The sequence below is a fragment of the Gymnoscopelus microlampas genome (genome assembly GCF_963454915.1).
Source record: "Gymnoscopelus microlampas genome assembly, chromosome: 23".
Classification (NCBI taxonomy): domain Eukaryota; kingdom Metazoa; phylum Chordata; class Actinopteri; order Myctophiformes; family Myctophidae; genus Gymnoscopelus; species Gymnoscopelus microlampas.
In genome coordinates, this window is record NC_139960.1 from 20,060,865 (window position 1) to 20,083,204 (window position 22,340).

The window sequence follows — 22,340 nt, forward strand, 5'->3', positions numbered from 1 at the left end:
ACTGTGGAGTGGGCTAGCTGATGACATTAAAAAAAGCCTAAACATCATTCAATTCAAAAGGAAACTGAAAAATAGCTACTTTGATAGATACTTATAGGAAGAAACCCAATCTACTGATAATAACTAGACCATATTTCATTTACCATACTCTGTACTATCATACACAATTATTATAACTTACCTTTGCCATCCGCTCCACAGTGACGCAGAGCTCTCTGCCGTCCTGACTCCCACATGAGAGAAAGGTCATGTGTGGGAGAAACCATGTATCTCGTGTCAAAACATATATTATTATTATTATTATTATTTATTTATTATTTATTTATTTTCTCTACTATTTACTGTTACCGATGTAAAAAAAAAAAAAACAGACCTTTCTACTTGATCCATTCGTGATTTTCTATTGATGATGATTCTGTGTTAAACACTGAAATGTTTACATTTCCTATCTAGTAGTGTCAAAACATTGACTCTTTTCTTTTTTATTATGTTATCTATTACATTATCTACTACTATCATCACTATGATTGTCTAATTTTCTATATGTAAACTGAGCCAGGGGTAGGGCTCGATAAGCACTATGCTTCTCCCTTCCCCTTTTCCAGCATCAAGGACACTTGTAAACTGCCTGTACTGTGTTTTACTGCACTAAAGCAGTTCCTTATGTATTGTCCAAAAAGCTGGAAATAAACTGAAACTGAACTGAACTGAACTTAAAGAGTAAAGACTAATCATTGTGTATATTCCTCCTGCACTATGCCTGCACCCAGTGATCTTGGTACATAGAAATTGATCTATTGAAGATTCTGACTTTCAAATGTACATATTTTTTGTTTTGATTGTATTGTTGTATTGTGCTTTCTGCTTTGGCAATGTAAACGTATGTTTTCTCATGCCAATAAAGCCCTTTGAATTGAAATTGAAATTGAATTGCTTGTTTTCAAGTAGACACACGCTACGTACTCCGGTGCAGTAGGTGGTGGGGGTATGTACTCGAAAGTAATGCTTATAAGCCATAAAACTAAAAGAAGAAGAAGAAGCATCCGGAAGTCGTCATATTTTGAACGTGATTTTGAGCTTTGAGCTTGAATGAGAAAAAAGTAGAACTTAGTTTGTACCAACCAAGAAACAAAGGAAACTGTGTTGTTGCTGCTGCTGCTGTTTGTTGTGGCGATATTCTTGTAAATACCACACGAATGCGTTTCTCTTCATCTTCTGGCTCAGAAAATGAAGACCTAAATAAATTGTACACGACCATCGGAAGCTAACTGGGCTAGCCTAGCAGCTAACAACTCCTGTCTCTTGTTTGGAACAAACTGTTGGATTCCTCCACCTCCAGTCCAGACCCCACCGAATGGACGAGCTCAAGGAGAACATCCACGACACGCATGTCAGTGTGAACAACATGTCCAACACACAGGACGACCAGCAGGTTGGTACTATGAGGAGGAAGAACACGGCTAACATGGGCTACTGCTAGCATCAGTGTTGCCCTGTCCGCTTATTATAAGCGACTTTGGGCTTCTTTTTCCTGTAAAAGTTGCTTGTAAATATTGGTGGTTGCGTTTTTGGGGATTGCTTCTTAAGTGTCGTTGCTTAATTAGGGTTGTTTACAAATTTTTTAAATTATTATTTAAACCCAGTGGTTCTCAAACTTTTTCATACATTTTTTGTGCCACAGGGAGCATTTGTGTTAGAATGTTTCAAAGATATTCCAAATATTCCACATTTTATTGCAAGAGTTTTTCAAAATGGCAGATCTACGCGACGCGTTGTGAGCTTGTAGATTGGTTTTGGGCTTGTTTTCATAGACCTAGTTGCTTATTTCTCTCACAAAATCTGGCAACACTGGCTAGCATATGCACACATTGCATCACTGGGTTTCATGTAACATAAGGCTTAATAGTTCTTTTACTTTTTCTTGGCAAGGACCCACTAAAATGTACCAACCATGTATTTGGCCGCTGACCCCCATCTGAAAAGGTTTTGTGGCAGGGACCCCCAGAATAGAACATTTGTGTTGATTTGGGGGGAGGGGGGGGGGGTCTAAATGATTTAAAATCCAAAACTTCCAAAACATTTTCGCGCTGTGAGCTTGTACATGTGCTGTTTTTGAATAGCCAACATACAAATTGATAAACTGGTTACAATTATTGTGATGTTAACTATTTTTACTGAGGACCCCTGGAACCCCCCAAGGACCCCTGGGGGTCCCGAGACCCCACTTTGAGAACCATTGACATAAGGGGTTGACGTTTATTTTGTGTGATTTTGTTTTGGATCATGTCAAACTCTGATTGCACCTACATCGCCTCTACCATATACTATGAATTTGTAGTCGATGGAGAAATTATTTTTGATTTCTTGCCCACCTTTTGTTGTTATATCATGGCAAGGTAACTAACTACACAACCCAAACCTCTACCAAAGTGGTCTTACCCTTTTAAAATGTGTAGCAAAAAACTTCTAGCAGCAATGGGGAATGTGCAGAATTAGTGTTGGAAGAATGCATGAGGTAATAATGCATCATAATAATATCTATGTACTTGAGTGCAAGTAACGAGGTGAGGTAAACAAGGCCATGGTTATTTTACAGCGTGGTAATATGTGATGGACATACTGCAATCTACTCATTTGTTGTGCTACTTTATGTTCATGTGCCATTGAAAATGTGGCTTATATCCAGTTACCCTGCTACATGGTGAAAGAAAATAACATTAAATCATCATTCTGAAAGTGGTGATGCCAACCACAAGCTACTGGGAAATGTAGTTTATATAGCTTAGCTGCTTAGAGCTAATCTATCTGCCAAATATTTATATTAGTCATACTAATATGTTCTCTCCTAACGTCAGGAAAAACCTTTCAATAGGATATGCACTGGACCAGAACCGGAAAAGGACGTGTCAGAGTCCAAGGGTGAATTCAGTGATCCAGTTTATAAAGAGATTGCTGTGGCGAATGGGCATATCAACCGCATGACCAAGGACGAGCTCCGGACCAGATTAGAAGAGTTAAAGCTCGACACCAGGTACCACTTTTAATACTATTGTTACTGATAATTAAATTGGATACTTTTTATTTTACTTTTTACAATAGATTAAATGGATTTGTTCGATCCGCTGTTGCACCCCTAATATAACCCATTAAGACCGGGAACACATCTCTGTCATTTTTAGATTTCTTTGGGCTATTCAAAAATAGCAGATATACAAGCTCATAGCATGGCACCGAGTGCCGCGCTATGAGCTTGCATATCTGCTATTGTGAAATATGTGAAATTTGTGCAAATCTTTGAATATATATATATTTTTAACATTTGTAACTCAAATATTTGCTTCTGGGGACTCTACAAATGTCTTCAAAATCCTAACAGCTTTTTGAAAAAACGTATGTTACTATAATATCAGTGGTTCTCAAAAATGATATGTATTTGGCCGTGGACCGTCATCTCAAAATATTTTGTTCCAGGGACCCCCAGAACTGAGAAACAGAGAAAAAATGTTCACTTTAAAAAATATATATATTCAAAGATTTGCACATGATTTTTCAAAAATAGCAGATCTACAAACTCATAGCGCGGCATAGCTTGTAGATCTGCTGTTTTTGTATAGCCCAAAGAAATCTTAAAATGACACGGATGCGTTCCCGGTCTTAATGGAATAAGGCACCCTACCTTTAAATTCACAATGGAAGACTTGCCTTGTGAGCCAATTGTTGGTAACTGCAATCTGTGTTGTGTTGTTCATGTAAAATGCAAAACAAAAGAGGTGTGAAGGATGTGATGAAGAAGAGGCTGAAGAGTCACTACAAGAAGAATAAGCTGATGCCGTCGGCGGCTGTGGGAGGGGACACCTACTATGACTACATCTGCGTGGTGGACTTTGAAGCAACCTGCGAGGAGGATAACCCCCCAGACTTCCTTCATGAAATCATTGAGTTCCCAGTGGTTATAATCAATACGCATACGCTGGAGATCGTGAGTGGGATGATATGTAAAAAAATGCTTGCAGGCTATGTGCGGTCTTCTTCATACAGTATTTGGAACTGGAATATATCTTAATGGTGAGGAGATTTAATCTCTCCTTCTCTGTGCAGGTGGACTCATTCCGGGAATATGTAAAACCAGAGGTTAACCCAAAACTCTCAGACTTTTGTGTGCAGTTAACAGGAATTACACAGGTGGGACAGAAATACACAGAGTTGAATCGTTGTGCACCTTTTGATATTATGTCACAATAGCTGACTGTTATTAAGAATGCTGTGCATTGCATTGAACAGAAAATGGTGGATGAAGCAGACACATTCCCAGAAGTCCTTCAGCGAGTTGTACTCTGGCTTCAGGAGAGGGATCTTGGAACAAAGTACAAATACGCCATTCTGACTGATGGGTAAGATTTGTATTAGACCTGGAAATAAACACGGAATTTAACCACTTTAACTTGGCCCCACTAGAGTGCAGGGCTATTAGACTTGTAGTCTATTTGCATCATGTTACTCGTGTAGAAGTAGTAGTAGTAGGCTAGCATAACTTTTGAGATTTGTACTTGCGACAACTCATCGAGTTAGGAACAATAATTTACAAACTTATTTGCAAACTTGATCATACTGCTCTTTTTCTGTCATCCCTAGATCTTGGGATATGAGCAAGTTCCTCAACATCCAGTGCCGCGTAAGCCGGATTAGATATCCACAGTTTGCAAAGAAGTGGATAAACATAAGAAAATCATATGGGAATTTCTACAAGGTGGGATGTTTTATTTGCGCTTACATGAACATCTCTTTGCCAAATGAGCATCTCTAAATGGTCATAGTTGTAATTGATTGGAACTAATTGTGTAAAATGTAGACAACCACAGGGGTTCGCAATCAAACTCTATAACAAATGGCTAAATGGTGGTCTTCCAGGTTCCCCGCACACAGACTAAACTCAGCACCATGTTGGAGAAGTTGGGTCTCAAGTACGAGGGCCGTCCTCACTCTGGGCTGGACGATTCGCAGAACATCGCCAGGATTGCACTGCGCATGCTTCAGGACGGGTGCCAGCTGCGGGTCAATGAACGCATCCATGCCGGACAGCTTCTCAATGTACCCAGCTCAGCTCCTATGGAAACAGCCGCACCACCATACAAACCCCGCAGCAAGGACTAGATGAGGATGTCTTCCAGAGACCTGTGCATATTCGCCTTAACAGGTTCACTCTGTTTTACTCCACATGACTTGAAAATGTCAAAAGCACTTTTACAGGCTTGTTGTAATAAAATAGTCAAATTGTTGAAACTGGGAGCCTGTGATCAGAGTATGTTGTGCATTTGTAATGTGACCACAACATTAACTGCTGCTGCTACTGCAATGCCTATATAAGTTATACACATCACATAACCATTACTTCGTTTAAAACCTGTACCTTTTTATTCAGAATATTTTTGTCCTTAAAGTCCATATGCTTTTTATTTTAATTTTTTTAAATCTTTTACCCCTTTAGTCATTTTGTCAATTCTTAATTCCCCTCATAATGTAGTCTCTTGTTGCTGCTGGCCCCTATTAGTTGATTAATTAGGGACGGTGTAGGCAAGCATGTATCCTCTTCGATACTTGTGAGTCCACTTTTCACCTGACAGAGGACTTTCACTGGCACGTGCAGACAGGTAAATACTGAAACTATTCTTCTCCCTACTGAACATGTACCCTGACCAACCTGTAGGAGTCGCTAGTGCAGTGATGGATCATCCTCCCTCCCTGCCCGTGCTGCTTCCCCTCCCGTGAACGTGGGAATTATTGTTTGAATGTCCAGCCAAGCCTGATGCACCATGGTAAATTCTAACCCCTAGCCTCTGCGATGTGGAACCTTTTATTATACAAATATATATAAATATTTTTGTTGACCTTGATTCTGTATCTTCACAAACATTTTGCTGAGGAGCAGAGTGCCATATGGATTTGGAATGCCACAGAAATTTTGATTTTGCTTCATGCGCGTTATTTTTGCTTATGAAATAAATTAGACAAATCGCTCCTTGCGAGAAATTAAAACAAAACTATGCTATGAATATATAAGCCTGTGGCTTGGCATTTCCGTGTATGTACATTGAGATTTACTGGTAGGTCTATTTTGACAAATAAATGTTACCAAAATAACCATCTGTTGGTATTACACTCGTAAGTCTTTTTTTTTGTACAAGATTACTATTGTATGACCCTGCCTGTGGAGTGGACTCAAGTGGAACATCATGAGGATTAGAACTGATGTCCTAGTTGTCTCTTCTTTTGCTGTATGCTTTGTTTGCAAGTTAAACCCAGTCACTTGATGCAATCCCTGGACTTCAAAACTAGGGAACAGAGCCAACCACAGCAATAGTAAGTAGTGACACCCCACTTCCTCAGACAAAGTACAAGGACAAATAGTTTTAATATGACATAATTTAACTCATGTGACAGGAATGAAATATGCTTTTGGACTTGACAGGTTTTACTTCCTTTAGGTTTACAAAAGACAAAACTTCAACCAAAAAATTTGTGCAGTCATACATTTAAGCAAACTTTCATGCTGTAATAGCTTATACTACATTTTATAATTCTGTTAACTCCTTTTTTTGTTCTTAAGCCATGAAACTGAGGTCACAGGGTTTTTAGTGGTCATCATTACTTTGGCACCAATTGCGTCCATTGTCCTTTTGCACACTCTTAGGTCTTGGGTATGATAGCCCAATATACTTAGCTTATCTGATCACAATACTGTATTCTTTGGCACTGTCAGTACAATTCTTCCCTGTCATTATCACATACTTGTCACATCATTTAGGAGCAGTATTCTTGTGCAATGTCAATATTGTTGGCACTATTGGAAACTAGACATGTCCAGTATAACTGACAATAATAGTGAGGTCATGAAGTGGCTGTGGGTGGCACTCAGTCACAGATGCTGTAGAGGGTTACTTTGCGGCTGATTTCGTCCAGGAGCTGGCGGACAGTTCTCTCCAGGACGACCAGCTCCTGTGCCTTCTCCTCTAGGGTGAGCTGGTTTGCCCCGTAAGACTTCTCCAGCTCTGAGAACACAGGACAACACATGATCAGGACAGGGCTTTGTTCCGGTCAAGCTGTTGTATAGCTGTGTGTGTGTGTGTGTGTGTGTGTGTGTGTGTGCACTTGAATACGCATGTGCAATTAACCACATTAACGTCCCTATTTTGGATATGTCAGTATTATGGGCAATACTGAAGAAAAAAAATCTGTGTGACTTACCTCTGAGTTTTTGCAACTTTTCATTGCTCTGGGATAGCAGTACTTTGGCCTCCTGCTGAAGTTCCTCTGCTTTCTTCCTGGCATCCATCACCGCCTCCCCTTTGTCCTCCACCAGGTCCTGTACCACAGTGTACTTATCCTTCACCTCGTTGTCAAACTCCTACGGGCCAAGATGTTAACTGGAGTTATTGGTAATAGAGTTCTTCACAGGCAGGAAACTGGAACCTGTGCCTGGCGTGTAACAGCAGCTTTCAAACTCAAACCAGACGTCATGTTTTACATTCATCCCCTATTTAAAGCAGTTTGCTTTGGTTGGGTATGCTCTCATCCTCCCAGAGCGTCTCTAGACTAGTCTAGAATCTACTACATGTGGGTCTACACCAGCGATTTCCAACCTGCCATGAGGGCCCCCAAATAACTGACAAAAAACTACGATTTTAATTATAACATTAAAATAAAAAAAATATTGTGATACATACTGATATATATACAAACTAAAGTATCCTGTGATAGGGACCCCATTTTTGGGGGGTCCCCAGATGACTGTAAAGTGAAGGACTTTTAAGACCTTTTTATACCTCCAAAAAAGAAAAAAGTACTAAGACTATTACTGCATCAAAAGTAATCAACAAACTATACTATAAAAACTGGTCAAACATTGGCCAAATTGTCAAATAATTTAAGAAAGAGGCAATAATATTGAAAATAGTCGATCTACAAACGCCTCATGTTGCGAGCATGTAGATCAGCTATTTTCACAATATTTATCTGTGACTGTGAGTCAAACAAAAATGTAATGCCTCAACTCCTGCATTCCAAGTGCTTGTCTGGGTGGGGGGTCCCCAGTTAAAATATGATCATTTTGGGGGGTCGCGGCCATTTTCCAGAGTTCATATGTGAAAGAGAGGCGCGTGTGTGTGTGTGTGTGTGTGTGTGTGTGTTTTGGGGGGGGGGTAGGGGCATGCAGGTGTTGGCTACCTGCTGGGCTGTGTCAGCATCCTTTGTGGCCTGCTCAGTGATCCGTTCAGCCTCATCAGCCAGGCGACTGGTCTCCAGGTGGCTTTGTCTAAGCAGACCCGCGTCTCTCTCCAGCTGTACCAGACGACCTGTCGCGTTACTTAGCTTCAGCTCCGTCAAGGCCGTCTCTGACTCCACCTGACAAGACAAAGAGAAACACACTCAAGTTGTACCTTCAGAGAATGGTAGCAATGGATACTGTATACGACTTTTTTTTTAACCCATTAAGACCGGCAAAAAATAGTAGATATACAAGCTCATTGCGCGGCACATGAGCCTGTATATCTACTATTTTTTGAATGGCCAAATAAATCAAAAAATGACACAGATGCGTTCCTGGTCTTAACGGGTTAAATCAAATCTGAGGTGTCTTCTCATACATTTTATCACAACTTGCAAATTGCTAGTAAGTAACCAGGAAGTTACTTAAGTCATCCACCCATGTCCTGTTTATCCTCCTTGGGATAGACCAGCGGTTCCCAACCTTTTCTGTGATCAGGGCCCACTTGAAAATCTTGAAAGCGTTTGCGACCCATCCATCTGACCACCCGGCTGCCGTGTTAAGTTAACAGTTGGATGGGCTGCGTGCATTTTCAGAGTATGTTAATTTTAATGATCAATCAATCGATTGTGTTCCAACTTGGATTAATGTAACCAACGTAGTATACTTTAAGTTCCCATTTATTGGTATCCCTATGAAAATATATGTTTAGGTACTGTAGGTTTTAAAGAGAAATGTCCCCCACTGGGATAGACTGTTTGAGAAGTGCTCTTCCACTCGCTGCTGAACTAGAGAGATAACAGGTCAAACTCACAGAGATCAGCTGGTCGAGGGTGCTCCTGGTGTTATTCTGGACCTCATCAATGGCATCCCTGGCATTGCTCTGGGCACGCTCTGTCTCATTCAGGGCCACCTTCACCTTGTCTGTTGTCAACTCCATGTAAGCTGCTTCCTCACTGAGAAACAGGAGCAAGACAGTTATCTAAATGGGGTGATCCCTATGTTCCCCAGGTTCTATGTTCCCCGTGTTCCCCACTTACCTTAGGGTTAGGGTTTAGGGTTAAGGTTATGTTGTGTTTTTCTACTACTGTATACAGAGTTATGCTACCCATACAATTAAGTAAGGGCTACCCATACAATTAAGTAATGGACAGTTAAGTGTGCATTTTATTATAATATTGTGTTCTGTACACTGATTGACCTTGAGAGTATGCCTGCGCTAGTTGTGTGGGACTCCAGTAAGTCATTTATTGTGCTCAGTTGTGTGTGTGTGTGTGCGTGCGTGCGTGCGTGCGTGTGTGCGTGTTTTGTGTGTGTCACCTGGCATATTTGGCTTGTTGAAGCAGCCTCTCTGCAGCCTCGATGTCACTGGCACTTTGACTGAGGATGGTCTCCACGCTGGTCAGAGAGCCAACTTTCTCCCTGATCTCATTTGTCAGATCCTGGAGCCCAGTGGGCGAAGTGGGCATGTCCAGAGCCAGCACCTCGTTGGCCACTGCTTCGATCACAGACACGTCTGCCCTGTCGTCTGTTCAGCACGGGTGGCATCGTCAACAACGGCACAAATCACTCAACCTGGTCACATTCACTAAGTTACTGGTTCTCAAAATAGGGTCTGGGGACCCCCAGGGGTCCTTGAGGGATTTCCAGGTGGCCCCCAGCAAAATTAGTTTTAAAGACTTAATCCCTATCCCTTAGCTCACAACACGTTGCAATGGGACACGTGAGCTTGTCTCTGGCACAAAATCTTTTCAAATCGGGGTCTGTGGCCTAATACTGTACATATCAATTTGGGGGTCCTTAATGAAAATGTTTGAGAACCACTGCACTGTGAAATCAGAGAACAGCGTGCCATGTGCTTACTTGTGAGGAGGTCTCGTATCTCTTTGATGAGGCTGCGGAGCTGTTCATTGCTCTGCTCAACTCTCTCTTTGCTCTGGTTGGACTTGAGGAGCACTTCCTGAGCATTCCCCTTGGCTTCATCAGCACGCACCTTAGCTTCCCAAACCTGTTCATGTAGGCAAATTCAGTCGTTAACTTTGGTCCCAGGGATTTATTCTACCACTTTTCTGTGCCTATAATTAGATTAATAAAATTGTGGGCGGGGCCTATTTCTTTTTCTATTGCCAGGCAGCCCGGCCTGGCGAAGATCTACCCTCCCGAAGAGCGCACTTTTCTAGTTTTGGTTGAGTTCCACATCTGAATGCAAATGAACACTTCCATTCTTCCTCATAAAGAAACTACAAAACCTACCATTCTGGAGAGCTTGTCCACCTCCCCCATAGAGGAAAGGATTTCCTGGTCGAAGTCCCTCGCTTTCTTGAGGGCAGCTTGAGAGGTTGTGACGAAGCCTTCGCAACCTTCTCCACCACAATGCGAGGCTCCATCCTCCCCCATGCAACCCACCCCACCACAGAGAGAGGTGGAACACTCCTCACCCGTTGCACCACATGTCTGAAAATACAATACCATTGTGGTTAGCTAATGGTCAATCAGAACACAGCATAAACAAATGCAAGGATGTCAGGCTATGGTCTTGTCCATTTTGCAACCAGGAGAGCTAACCAAACCAACTCTGGAGTGAATCACGGCTCTATCTTTAGATACCTTCTGGCTGAGACCTGAAAGGTCAAATTTGTTCAGGTCGGTTGCCAGCTTGTCCAGTTTTTCGGTGTTTCTTTCATGCTTGCGGTCAAAGTCTTTCTGACTCCTGCTCAATTTGTCCTCTGTGGCTCGCCGCATCTCGGCCGACTGCTCAACCGTGTTGCCCGGGGTACTGGTGGAAGCATTGGCATGGAACTCTGCCATCATGGACTGCATGTGTGCTGTACCTATAGTGTCCATGGCCCCTACGAACCCAACACACACACACACACACACACACACACACACACACACACACACACACACACACACACACACACACACACACACACACACACACACACCAGTTATCCAGGCATGTCAGGTCTAATTTCTGAGATCTCGACAATTAAGCTGACATTTCTATACCATTTCTCTCTGCTCTTGTTTCTCACCCTCAAAGTTGGAGTTCTTGGCGTTGTACACCTGCTCTCTGAGCTCCTTGACGGCTTGCTCCAGCGCACTGGCTTCCTTCCTCAGAGCATCCAGGTTGGCATCTTTGGCATTGGCTTCCCCGTGGAGGTTGGTCAGTTGATCCTCCGTTGTGTTTAGCTCCCCGTTCAAGTATGACATCAAACCACTGGAGAGACACAAAAAAAATGATGTATATAAAGACACACAGCTACATTCAAAAGTGTTAATTCAACTGTGACGGTGAAAAGATTGACCTAAAAATTATAATGGTCAATTTGTACATTTGCAGAGTTAAATTGACACTCAGGAGTTTGCCGTGCACAAATCCATCTGCATGCATCCACATACACACACACACACACACACACACACACGTGTGTACACACACACACACACACACACACACACACACACACGTATGTACACATACGTCATCTGCTGCATGAGCTCCTGTGTCTCCTCAAACTTCTGAGCAGCAGGGTTGCTCTCCACTATGTCCCTGACAGCCTTGATGTTCTTCTCCAGGCTGCTGACCAAGTCTTTGTATGGCGCTGTCACCCCGCTAGTTTGAAGCTCCGCCACGTGGTTCTCGAGACGCCGCGTCTGATTTGTCAGCTCGCCGACCACCCGGTCCCACACAAGGAAACACTCGTGGCAAAGCTCACAGTTGGGGAATTCGCCGCGGTAACCCCTGGCGCACTGGTCGCACCGCGGACCAGAAACCCCCTCCACACAGCTACATTGGCCTGTAGCACGGTGGCACTGTTCGCTGGAGATCCTTCTAGGGTCACAGTCACAGGCTGGGGTAGGAGAAGGGAAGTACAAGGGATAGAGAAAAGTTCAAGTAACACGATTGCACATACTGTACTGTTCATGAGCAATTGCCCTTATACCGCTATCTCGAATTATGGTCCTGATCGTCCTGTATACTGTATGTCAAAGGGTAGACAGCATGGTGCTGACTACTGATAACAGCAGCTCCCCCCGGACTGCATGCTGTTTTTCCTCTCATTCTGCAGATTCTTCCGACATACTGTGTTGCGTGACAAAATGTCAAATAAACTCATCAATGTGGGCTCCCTGCTCCACCATTAGGGAGTCCCCGGTGAAATAAGTGGTGTGAAAACAGAGGTTCCTGTTATTACTAGGGCCGACGCCTCAAGCAAATAAACTAAGAGTCTACCTTGACCTTGCAGGTCACCCTGACCACCCCAAACATTGGGACACACCAGGGAGCTGGCCTCCCACCGCCGGAAAAGAGGAGAAGAGGAATGGAGTGAGTCAGAATGAAGGAATGTAGAGGGCAGAAGACACGAGAGAAGGTGTTTTTTTTTTACACCGTTATTATTGCCACTGCTGTGATTTGTGAGATTTATGGAGAAGGAGTTGGGGGTTGGGTTTTGGACGTGCGTGTGTACCGTATCTGTCTGCTTGTCTGTTGTTGTGATGTGTGACACCTAGGGCTGGGCAGTATGGGGAAATATGATGTCACGATAACCAGAAGACCATATTCCGATATTGTTAAATCCTTTGATACTGTATCTGTTTTAGGTGTTGAAAATCCCGTGTCAACGCTAACGGGAAGTCAAACTACAAGTGTTGTTTGACTGATGTTCTCAAGTATTTCAGAAATGCCAGCAGGGGTAATTAACTCCTGTACAATTAAATTCATACTGGCACACAGAAACACCTAAATCATACCAGTTAACGTTATTCCCTTCAGCTGCGTTTACCTGTCAAAATGGTTGCTGAGAAAAGGGTTTGTTAAAGTGAAGACACAAGAGAGACACAAAACAACATGCACGGCCACATCTAGGGGGTCTTAAATCACACCTCCACATAAAATTATGCTGACAAGAAAGACCTCCCTGACCTCCTCTGACTGCTCTGGTCATAAAATGAACCTCTTAACTTATGACATAGGGCCAGCTATTAACACGCATGCACGGCCACATACACACACACAGCCTATACGTGTCATTCTCTCCACACACACTCCCACACACATTTTCTCCACACACATTTTCTCCACATTTCCCATGAATTGACGCATTAGTGTATCATCTGTGTACAGTAGGTGGGCAGGGATGTCCAGCTGGGCTGGCTGTGTTTGGAGACCGTTAAGGACTTCAGCAGAAATAATTCAAGGCCTCCGGGCAACAGGGAGAGAGGGCCATGACGAAAATGGGATGCCTGAGATTTCTGGAGAACATCTGGTTCTCATGAAGAGAGGTCATTCCCAGATACCTCTCCTCTCCTCCATCTCCACCTCTCTTTCCCCTTTTCTCTCAGTTTTCTCTCTTCTCTGAGGGTGAGCCAGCTACTGTGAGCCGCATTATCTACAGATGGGCCAAGTGATGAAAACTGACTCTCATGATTCAGTTGTTCAGCAAGCAATAAACTTGCTGGGATGGAATCAGACCAGTGCTGCCAATATCCTTCCGCACACACACACACACACACACACACACCGCACACCGCACACGCACACACACACGAACACACTCTGAAAACAGAAGGGAAATCATGGAAAAACAATAGTCCTCCAGCACAGTGGCTCGGGGGAATCGCAAGCCATGAGAAACGGAGCAAAGATTGTTTACTCAAGCCCACTTACTCTGAGAGAGAGAGACAGAGCGAAAGAGAGAGGACAAGAGACAGACGGAAAGAAAGATGGAAGTGATGACGTCAGCGAATTGAACCGCGCACCACAGAAATCAGTCAAGAAACCTGACCTGATCTTATCTGTGTCTTATAGGTGACAAGTCAAGATGATGGCTCGCCATCCGATCACCTACCATGACATTTGACTTCTGGATTGCCCCAGAAGAGCTCCCTGCACTCCTGACATGTCCTCCCTCCAAAACCAGGCTTACATGAGCACCGACCCGTGATCTACAGAGACAAATAGCAACAACATCATCAACACCAGGTCAGCTCATACAGTGCTAAACCTAAATGAGTGCTAAGTGAGTATTCGTTCAAAGCTGCAATCCATTCCCCACGCAACCATAATATATAATGGAGAACTCGTTTGGGAAGGCGAGATATTTCCCTGTGTATTTCATGCCATACCTCTTGTCAATCAGTAGTGATCCTAATTGTCCCCAGAATCTGAATGTCTCAATAAAAGAGCAGGTAGACCAACTACAACCACCACAGTTAGGTTGTGTTATATTGTATTAACATAATCGACCATACAGACTGGACAAAATTATGTTTTATTCACTGCAACAATTTATGCAGATTTAAACTAACAGGATTTAACTTTTATGTCTGATCACCAGAAATAGGGAAGTGTATGAAAGAAGAGGTTGTAGATACCATGTGCACTTAAGTGTTCTTTTAATGTTATATTAATGTGTTGTGGATTGTTGGTCTTTCAGACATAATGGTCGTTAACAGTTTGAAGGAGTTTCCTTCTCTGTGGTGAAAGAATGTGTGTTCAGTAATCCCACAGTGTATTCCGAGACTTCCTTCCTCTAATGGAGCACAGCCAGTAAACACAGAAACCCAAGTGTCTCTGCGAATTTATATGCATACAGTACACCGTAAAATCCTGAGTGTTATGGGTCCATTTGGTTACATTTCTACACTTTTCAGGCCGTGACCCCCCAAAATAATCATATTTGAACTGGGGACCCCCCACCCTGACAAGCACTTGGAATTTAAGAGATGAGGCATCACATTTAGCTTGACTCGGTTCCACAGATAAATATTGTGTATCAAAATGTTATCTTATCTTATAGTTATTTGACAATTTGACAATGTTTGACCAGTTTTTATATTATAGCGTTTGTTGATTACTTTTGATTCAGTAATGGTCTTTTTCTTAGCTTTTTCTTATGTATTAAAAAGGTTACTTAAATTGTCACTTCACTGTCATCTGGGGAACCCCCCCCCCCTCCCAAAAAAAAAGAAATCATGTGGGGTACCGACCCACAGTTTGAGAACCATTGGAATACAGTATGTGCACAGATTGTGAGTGGGAGTGTGTTTGCAGGTCCGTCTGCATAATACAACAATTTACAAACATCTGAGGTCTATCTATCAACCATCTATAAATCAACAACAGGCCTGGATCATTAGATTAGTTACGCCACAGAATATTACTGCTGTTTGCCAGCAATTACAAGACCTAATGAAATATCTGGCTGCCAGTCAATAGGCTGAGAATATCATTTGTGGGAGATGGAAATATTGTAAATATGTCACGGTCAAATGACGATATCCCTGGTTGGTGGAAGTTGGTTGATCAGACCAGGGTCCAGTGTTGATTTTGACAGCACATTTTGATTTAGTCATAGTCTTTTGAATAAAACTTCATTCAGTTTTAGTCATATTTTAGTCATCTGAAATGTTTTCGTTTTTGTCTAGTTTTAGTTGACTAAATATCATAAGATTTTAGTTGACTAAATCTAAAGTTGATTTAGTCGACTAAAATGTATTTTGGTGGTGCCTTGATGGCGTCGTAATGGCTGATTTTACAGTTGGTTGCATGCTGAAAATAGCCGATCTACAAGCTCACAACGCGTCGCGCTGCGACGCATTGTGAGCTTGTAGATCTGCTATTTTCAGAGCGCAACACCCGAGCGCAACCAAACATAAAATCATCTCTTCTCCACTAGTCATTTTAGTCCAGTTTTTATTTGTTGACGAAATTGTCAATATATTTAGTCTTAGTTTTAGTCAGCGTAGCTTCGTTTTATTTAGTTTTTATTTAGTTTTCGTAAGTAAAAAAAGGTAGTCGACGAACATTTTTCGTCATAGTTTTAGTCGACGAAATCAACACTGCCAGGGTCACGTGGGTACGTGGGCTACCTGACTAACTTGGGTGATGTCATAGTAGAGGCTGATAGGAGGAGATGGGAATCAGCTGCTCGAGTGATTAGCATAGAGGGAAATGGCTTAGTGGGGAAAACATGACCACATACACAAGACTGTTTGGAGATCGCTACTGTGTCTGACTTTATATATCCATTTCTCCCTGTACCCTTCTCCCTGTACCCCTTTAGTCTGTCCCATGTCCAAAAATCACATTAAACCAACAAACAATTTCCAAGGAGCAAGGATTGCAACATTTGAGTCAAAGGCAGGCAGTGCTGGCCTAGTCGGTCTAGTCTCCTTGTGCTGGATTACTTTCCCTCATGTAGATTACATTCATACTCCCATATGTGGATTTACCTTCGATTTTACCAGATGTGGATTTACCTACGGTATGTGAATTATGCATCTTTCCTTGTTGCACAAACTGGTCTAGTGAACTGCAGTTTAAGAACACTGCAAGAACACTTTTTAATCTTATGTACACACTCTTTCATATGATGCTAATTTACTAAACATCATACACACTATCTCGTACATATACAGTATACTGTATTTTTGATTATTTGACCTGTTCCAATTCTGTGTTGTGTTTTTCTTTTCCATCTTGCTCTTCTTACTCTATCTCTATACCTCTCCATTCTCTCAAAAAACTACCAAATGATGGAGCGCACATGGAAAAAAAGAATTTCACCCACTTCTGCATTCTGATTCTGGCCAGGAAACCCTGCCGAGGGAGGACACCAGGCAAGTACCCACGAATGAGATCTTTGCCTGTATCTTATGTGCGAACTGCTTGAGCTCTGACTATGCTCACCACTGAGTTGTATTGATTCAAAAGTCCTAGAAATGGGTTCTGATTATTCCGATAATGGATCATATATATATTAGCGACAACAGCAGTTTGGTCCTTTAAGGTCAGATACACAGTAAAACCCTCAGTGTTCATTCACCCATTTGTAACTCCACAAGTGTACAAATGTAACCAAATCCCATTTGGTTAACACCAGGATTTTACTGTGTAGAGTTGAGTTCTCTGGATGACGTGCCACCCACCTCGTTGCAGGACGATCCAAAGGAGTGGCTGGGGTCACAGTCACATCCCTTGCAGCCAGTTCCACTGGCGAGGTCCCACGTGTCTGGGGCACAGCGATCACAGTTCTGACCCACCACGTTGGGCTGGCAGGCGCACTGACCACTGTGCAGGTTACACTGGCAATCATTTGGAGAGGTGCATGCCTGTGGCACTGTGCCTACCGAGTAACACATACACCCTGCAGAAAGAGACACATACTATTTAGCCTGGCGCATGTGCATGTGTATTTGTTTTTCTATAGATTAGTCTACCCATGGAGACTTGAATACATAGATATTTTTGAGCGGTGTAGCCGCTCCTATAAGTGGGGTTGCGACCCATGACCCATCCGTCGTGAAAATGTGTCTTTCCCTGTACTGTGATTGGCTGATGAGTATTCAGACCACTCTGTGATTGGCTAGCGAGACGCATGATGAAATTCATAACCTATAAATATCACCACGCACTTAAAAAAAACATTTAAAAAAAAAATTGAGCTTCCATCACTGTGATGACCTTAAATAACACCGCTCACTTCAAACTGGGTGTGATTTTTTAGTTTTTGTCGCATTCCTAAGCCAATAATTTGATGACCAGCGGACCGGTAGGCAGCACTCCCGGTAGGAGACACAAAAGAGACTCTTTGTGTCTCCTACCGGAACTGCAGCCGGTCATCAAATTATTGGCTTAGGAATGCGACAAAAACAAAACAATGTCCATGGATTCCCTTTAAGCTCACAACAAATTGCAACGCTAACTGAGTGTGTAGATCAGCAATTTTCACTAGTCGTCATACGGAGTATGTAGTATAGTGGTGGTTGGTAGTTGTAGGGTACTTACTCCTACAGGTTTGGTTGGCGGCGTTGCCGTAGTATCCCAGCTTGCATTGCTGACAGCTGTTGCCCTCTGTGTGGTACAGGCATTGGAGGCAGGCTCCCGTGCGAGGATCGCAGGACTCCGGGTCATGCATGTCTATGTTGTTGTTGCACTGGCACGCCATGCAGCGGCCACCTGGCACCTGAGGGTTGCCAAAGTAACCAGGGGCACACTCGTCACACCTGGCGCCTAGAGAGTAAAACAGGACAAAGCACTGCTTCATAGAAAATACACGAAAACGTTCGTAGGTTATGTATGTGCATCTCCACCTAGTGCACCTAGGATTGAATTTCTGTAATTATTGCAGGGGTGTGCAAAATAATGATTGTGCAAACCTGACTCTGATTCATTGTAGTAATTTGTCACTTCAACACGTTATGTATAGTTTGTTTAATCAACTGGGAACAATCTGTCTTTTTTATTGTATACTGCCGTTGTTTCCCAAGGCTACTTACGTCTGCATGCCCAAAGCTATTTTGTTAGAAGGGCACACAACACGCACGCACACGCACACACGCACACGCACGCACACACACACACACACACACACACACACACACACACACACACACACACACACACACACACACACACACACACACACAGAGGAAACAATACTGCACCTATGTAATTACAAGAAGAACCAAACTATTTGTGGGGGCAGTGGCATGTGAAATTTGTGTGCGTGTGCGTGTGCGTGTGCGTGTGCGTGTGTGTGTGTGTGTGTGTGTGTGTGTATTTGCATTAGTAGTTGGCCACATGTTTCAGCATATGTGTGCATGCATGTGTGCGCAGTACAAAAAAGAATCAGCAATCAAACATAAAAATACAAAAAATGCTTTGAACACTCGCTCCCGTAAAAAACTATTACTGTCATTACTGCAAGATGCCATGCGTAGGTAGGTGTATGTGAGTGTGTGTGTGTGTGTGGATATATGTACATGTAACTTTCAGTAGTGGACAATAACAAAGTCAATTTACTTGAATACTGTACTTCAGTAATGTTTTTTGAGTATCTGTACTTGAGTATTTGCATTTTTTGATACTTTCACGCCACTACATTGCAAAGACAAATAGTTAAAATAGCAGATCTACAAGCTCACAAAGTGTCGCATCACGGCACATTTAGAGCTTGTAGATCTGCTATTTTCACTATTCCTGATATTCTTTTTACTTGTTTTTGAAGATGTTACAATGTTAATTGTAACACTGACTGATCCATTGATATTAAAAAGAAAATGCACTTTGTAATTTGTACTTTTGAATATTTTTTTAAAAGCATGTACCTTTGAATACTTAAGTTTTTTTTTAAAGCAAGTACTCCAGTACTTAAACTCTAGTACAAATGTGACAGAGCAACTTTCACTTGCAGTTGAGTAATATTTGACCATGAGTATCTATACTTTGACTCAAGTACTGGGGTTGAGTGCTGTATCCACCACTGGTACCTTTATATCCAGGGCTGCAGACACAGACCAGCTGCTGGGAGGTCTCAAGCTCGTAACATCCTTCAGCAAACTGCCTCCCGCTCCTCGGCCCATCTGGGCACATACAGGGACGGCAGTGCCCACCCGAACCCAACTCTGGGTCGCCATGGTAACCACCCAGACACCTGTGAGAGGAGAGAGTGGTTGAACATAAAACATACAGAAACACACACACACACACACACACACACACACACACACACACACACACACACACACACACACACACACACACACACACACACACACACACACACACACACACACACACACCTGGTACTGATAATTGAGGAATACTGAAGGAGCAGTAGGACCAGGTGTTACCTCATGTGTACACAATTTACATTGTGCACAGATGAGGTAACAGACTACTGTTTTGATAAATGCTTCTAGACAAATCAGTATGTCCAGGTACTGTACAGCGTGTTGTTTATACTTTGTTGACAGGGGTCCCCCAGCCAGTGGTCTACTTGGTCCCCCCCCCCTTTTCCCCTCTGCACCAAATGTCTTCGCCAAAATTTGAGCTTGTTTGCTGAATGTTCGCGTATTATTAGTATGACATCCCTCTCCGTACCTCTCACAGTTGTGTCCCATGGTGAAGTCTCTGCAGCCCTGGCACTCTCCGGTCTGGGGGTGGCAGTACTCGCTGTGTCCGTTACAGTGGCAAGGACGGCACAGGGGGAAGCCATAGAAGCCTGGCAGGCAGTGGGAACACTGGCGCGTGGTTGCGCCCGGCACACACTCACACTGGCCCGTGGCCTCGTGGCAGAAGGCATTGACCGATCCACGAGGGTCACAGTCACAAGCTGTGCGTGTGCAAAGGGAGAAATATATGGACGTTTGACACAGGGATAAAACGTATATACAGTATATGCCTCATCCCTCCCAGTGTTGATTTCGTCGACTAAAACTATGACGAAAAAATGTCATTGACTACTTTTTTTCACTGACGAAAACTAAATAAAAACTAAATAGAAACAAAGCTATGATGACTAAAACTAAGACTAAATATACTGACAATTTCGTCAACAAATAAAAACTAGACTAAAATGTTAGGGAGGGACTAGTGGAGAAGAGATCCAGTAGAACTAAAAGACAAGTCATTTTATGTTTGGTTACGTTCCGGTGTTGCTCTCTGAAAATAGCCGATCTACAAGCTCAAAACGCGTCGCACTGCGACGCGTTTTGAGCTTGTAGATCGGCTATTTTCAGCATGCAACCAAGTGTAAAATCAGGCATTACGACGCCATCAAGGCACCGCCAAAATACATTTAGTCGACTAAATCAACTGTAGATTTAGTCGACTATAATCTTATGATATTTAGTCGACTAAAACTAGACAAAAACTAAAACATTTCAGATGACTAAGATATGACTAAAAACTAAATGGAATTTTATTCAAAATACTATGACTAAAACTAAATCAAAATGTGCTGTCAAAATCAACACTGATCCCTCCATTCTTGACCTCTGAACCTGCCCGTCACTCACGTCTGCAGCCGGAGGGGCTGAACAGGAAGGTGGACGGAGCACAGTGCTCACAGTTCCTGCCGACCACGTTGGGACGACACCGGCACTGCCCTCCGCTGGGCTCGCACACGGCACTGAGGGAACCCTGTGGGTCACACTGACAAGCTGAAGGGGAAAAGAAAAGGGACGGAAAAAGAGATAAGAGGGAGAGGGATGGGGGCCAGAAGGAGGGATAGAATGACTACAGAAACACGGAAATACCACGTTGGATAAACACGGGTTCTGTTGTATATACGGTCAAGGACGCATAAATCCAACAAACACACAAACAGACTGTCAGGGACACGAGCGTCCACGAGTGCGTACCCATGGCGCCCTGGTGAAGCAGCGCGGAGGCGCTGAAGATGTAGTCGTTGCAGATGTCGGTCATGGGGCTTTTGACGACGCTCTGGCTGCTCTCCAGGCAGCGGTAACGCTGGAACGTATCCCACGCTCCCTCGCTGTCCGCGTCATCGAACAGTTTCAGCTCCCTCACCCGGGGCATCAGGACCAGCTAGCAAAGCGGTTAAGGGGAATGGGTAGAGAGAGCAAGAGGGGGGGGTTTATATAAACACCACATTCTAAACGCAGACTCTTTCCCCAATAACAAACATGGAGACAGTTGAACCGAGGAAGCAGCCATAATGAACTCGATGGATTATGTGGTGTATCATGATCCTGTGTGTGTGTGTGTGTGTGTGTGTGTGTGTGTGTGTGTGTGTGTGTGTGTGTGTGTGTGTGTGTGTGTGTGTGTGTGTGTGTGTGTGTGTGTGTGTGTGTGTGTGTGTGTGTGTGTGTGTGTGTGTGTGTGTGTTTTAAGCTCACAGAATCGATGAGCGTGTAGGGGCTCTGGATTTCGCTGACTGAGGAGTAGAGGGGTAGACTGAGAAGTACGGTATAGTTCAGGCCCTTCTCCAAACACACAGGCGTCGGCAGCACCACATGTCTGAAACAAAAAAAGTAAATTACAAAGGCATCTGTTGTGTGTGTGTGTGTGTGTGTGTGTGTGTGTGTGTGTGTGTGTGTGTGTGTGTGTGTGTGTGTGTGTGTGTTGACACAAGTTTGTGAAAGAGAAAGGCAGGTTTACTTTACACTCTGCAAAATGTCTTTGACAAGAGGCCTGATTGTCACAGACTGTTGCAAGGATCATAATCGCGACTATATGGTTAAAAGGACGGCCTCTCTAATCACTAGGGGAACTTTGTTTAGAGAGAAAGAAAGACAGACAGACAGACAGACAGACAGACAGACT

At 43.2% G+C, this 22,340-nt stretch overlaps 2 protein-coding genes across 2 annotated transcripts in view; one reads left to right on the forward strand and one right to left on the reverse strand.

Annotated features, from left to right (window-relative positions):
- The first annotated feature begins 1,054 nt into the window (after window positions 1–1,054).
- eri1 (exoribonuclease 1) lies at window positions 1,055–6,154 on the forward strand. The gene is made up of 7 exons (XM_084049434.1): window positions 1,055–1,432; window positions 2,856–3,031; window positions 3,769–3,979; window positions 4,099–4,182; window positions 4,282–4,391; window positions 4,633–4,747; window positions 4,909–6,154. The coding sequence occupies exons 1-7, from the start codon at window positions 1,355–1,357 to the stop codon at window positions 5,149–5,151; spliced, it is 1,017 nt and encodes a 338-aa protein (XP_083905560.1). The 5' UTR covers window positions 1,055–1,354; the 3' UTR covers window positions 5,152–6,154.
- Window positions 6,155–6,390: 236 nt separating this feature from the next.
- LOC311039506 (laminin subunit beta-1-like) overlaps window positions 6,391–22,340 on the reverse strand; it is a 29,751-nt gene continuing 13,801 nt past the window's right edge. The window contains exons 16-33 of the mRNA XM_084049433.1: window positions 21,914–22,034; window positions 21,416–21,602; window positions 21,071–21,214; window positions 20,154–20,385; window positions 19,541–19,704; window positions 18,057–18,281; window positions 17,198–17,415; window positions 14,116–14,212; window positions 11,748–12,117; window positions 11,299–11,483; window positions 10,868–11,109; window positions 10,514–10,714; window positions 10,124–10,268; window positions 9,581–9,788; window positions 9,075–9,216; window positions 8,221–8,397; window positions 7,243–7,402; window positions 6,391–7,046 (exon numbers count right to left, since the gene is read on the reverse strand). Coding sequence (XP_083905559.1) covers window positions 6,910–7,046; window positions 7,243–7,402; window positions 8,221–8,397; window positions 9,075–9,216; window positions 9,581–9,788; window positions 10,124–10,268; window positions 10,514–10,714; window positions 10,868–11,109; window positions 11,299–11,483; window positions 11,748–12,117; window positions 14,116–14,212; window positions 17,198–17,415; window positions 18,057–18,281; window positions 19,541–19,704; window positions 20,154–20,385; window positions 21,071–21,214; window positions 21,416–21,602; window positions 21,914–22,034 — 3,355 coding nt within the window. The 3' untranslated portion in view covers window positions 6,391–6,909. The remainder of the gene's footprint in view (window positions 7,047–7,242; window positions 7,403–8,220; window positions 8,398–9,074; window positions 9,217–9,580; window positions 9,789–10,123; window positions 10,269–10,513; window positions 10,715–10,867; window positions 11,110–11,298; window positions 11,484–11,747; window positions 12,118–14,115; window positions 14,213–17,197; window positions 17,416–18,056; window positions 18,282–19,540; window positions 19,705–20,153; window positions 20,386–21,070; window positions 21,215–21,415; window positions 21,603–21,913; window positions 22,035–22,340) is intronic.